At 53.4% G+C, this 1,366-nt stretch overlaps 1 protein-coding gene across 1 annotated transcript in view; it reads right to left on the reverse strand.

Moving 5' to 3' along the window:
* TIMM17A (translocase of inner mitochondrial membrane 17A) overlaps positions 1–1,366 on the reverse strand; it is a gene marked incomplete at its 5' end in the record, with an annotated part of 4,704 nt that overhangs the window by 1,370 nt on the left and 1,968 nt on the right. The window contains 2 exons of the mRNA XM_029965876.1: positions 255–365; positions 868–1,066. Coding sequence (XP_029821736.1) covers positions 255–365; positions 868–1,066 — 310 coding nt within the window. The remainder of the gene's footprint in view (positions 1–254; positions 366–867; positions 1,067–1,366) is intronic.

A 1,366-nucleotide genomic window follows, 5' to 3' on the forward strand; every position in this document is an offset into this window, starting at 1 on the left:
ATATTGGGAAGGAATTCCTGGCTGGGAGAGTGGGAAGGGGCTGGGATGGAATTCCCAGAGAAGCTGTGGCTGCCCCTTCCCTGGAAGTGCCCCCGATCAGGTTGGATGGGGCTTGGAGCAACCCAGAAGGAGCCAATGATATCCCAAGGGTCTCCCTGGCTTTCCAGAGCCCCAGGAACTGCCAGATTCCCTCTGGGATACGAGTGCTGGCTGGAAGAGGCCGATCCCTGGGTTCCCCTGTGCCGGCTCCTCACCGTTGGGGAACTGGGTGGAGGCGAATCTCGTCAGCAGAATTCCCGCTCCCTCGATGAGCGCCAGGAGAATCCCTCCCATGGCAGCGGATCCCACCATGGCCACGGGCCCGTCTGGAATGGGAAGCACAAACACACCTTGGACTTTTGGCTGCAGTGGTTCCATGTTAGACATTCCCAAAATCCTGCTTTGGGCGGGAAGGGACCTCAAATCCCATCCAGTCCCACCCCTGCCCTGGGCAGGGACACCTCTCACCATCCCAGGCTGCTCCAGCCTGGCCTCGGGCACTTCCAGGGATGGGGCAGCCACAGCTTCTCTGGGAATTCCATCCCAGCCCCTCCCCTCCCTCCCTGTGCATTTGGATCTCTCCCAAAAGCAGACTTGGAGCAGTGACTTCCCATCAATTCAGGGATTCATTAAGGGATAATTCCCGGGCAACTCCCCCCTCCCGGGAACACCAGGAACCTTTGGGAACCCAGGAATTCCTTTCCTAAGCCCAGCAGGGAAGTCTTGGGTGATTTTCCAGTGGGCAGCAGATCCCAGTGAGGGTGTCCCACACCCTGCCACGGGAACTGGGATGTTTGGGGGTGTTGAGGGATTTTCCCAGTTTCTTACTCCGTGCGGCCAAAATGGCTCCGGTCAGGGCTCCGCTGGTGATGGAATTCCAGGGATCCTCCTTGCCCCTCACCCGGACCATGCTGCAGTCGATCATGGAGAAGAGCCCTCCCCACACGGCAAAGCTCCCTGTGCAAGAGCCGGGATTGGGGGGGAAACCCGGGAATGGCACCCCGGAAACCAGGGAATGCCTCCTTGGAAACCAAGGAATGTTTCCCCCATAAACCAGGGAATGCAGCCCCCAACCCACCCGGAGCAGGTAAAATCACTGGAAAAGGGGGAATTCCCACCCTGTCATTCCAGGGATTGCTCCCCACACGTAATTAACCCAGGAACTTAAATGAAATTTAAATTAATTCATTAAATTAATTAATTTAATTTATTGAATAAATTAAATTCCCAAAGTTGGGAATTTAAATGTAATTTAAATTAACTCATTAAATTAATTTAGTTTAATGAATTAAATTCCCAACCTCAGAAATTTAAATTAAATTTAAAT

The sequence above is a fragment of the Manacus vitellinus genome, unplaced genomic scaffold (genome assembly GCF_001715985.3).
Source record: "Manacus vitellinus isolate BGI_N305 unplaced genomic scaffold, ASM171598v3 scaffold_121_pilon, whole genome shotgun sequence".
NCBI classification, from domain to species: Eukaryota; Metazoa; Chordata; class Aves; order Passeriformes; family Pipridae; genus Manacus; species Manacus vitellinus.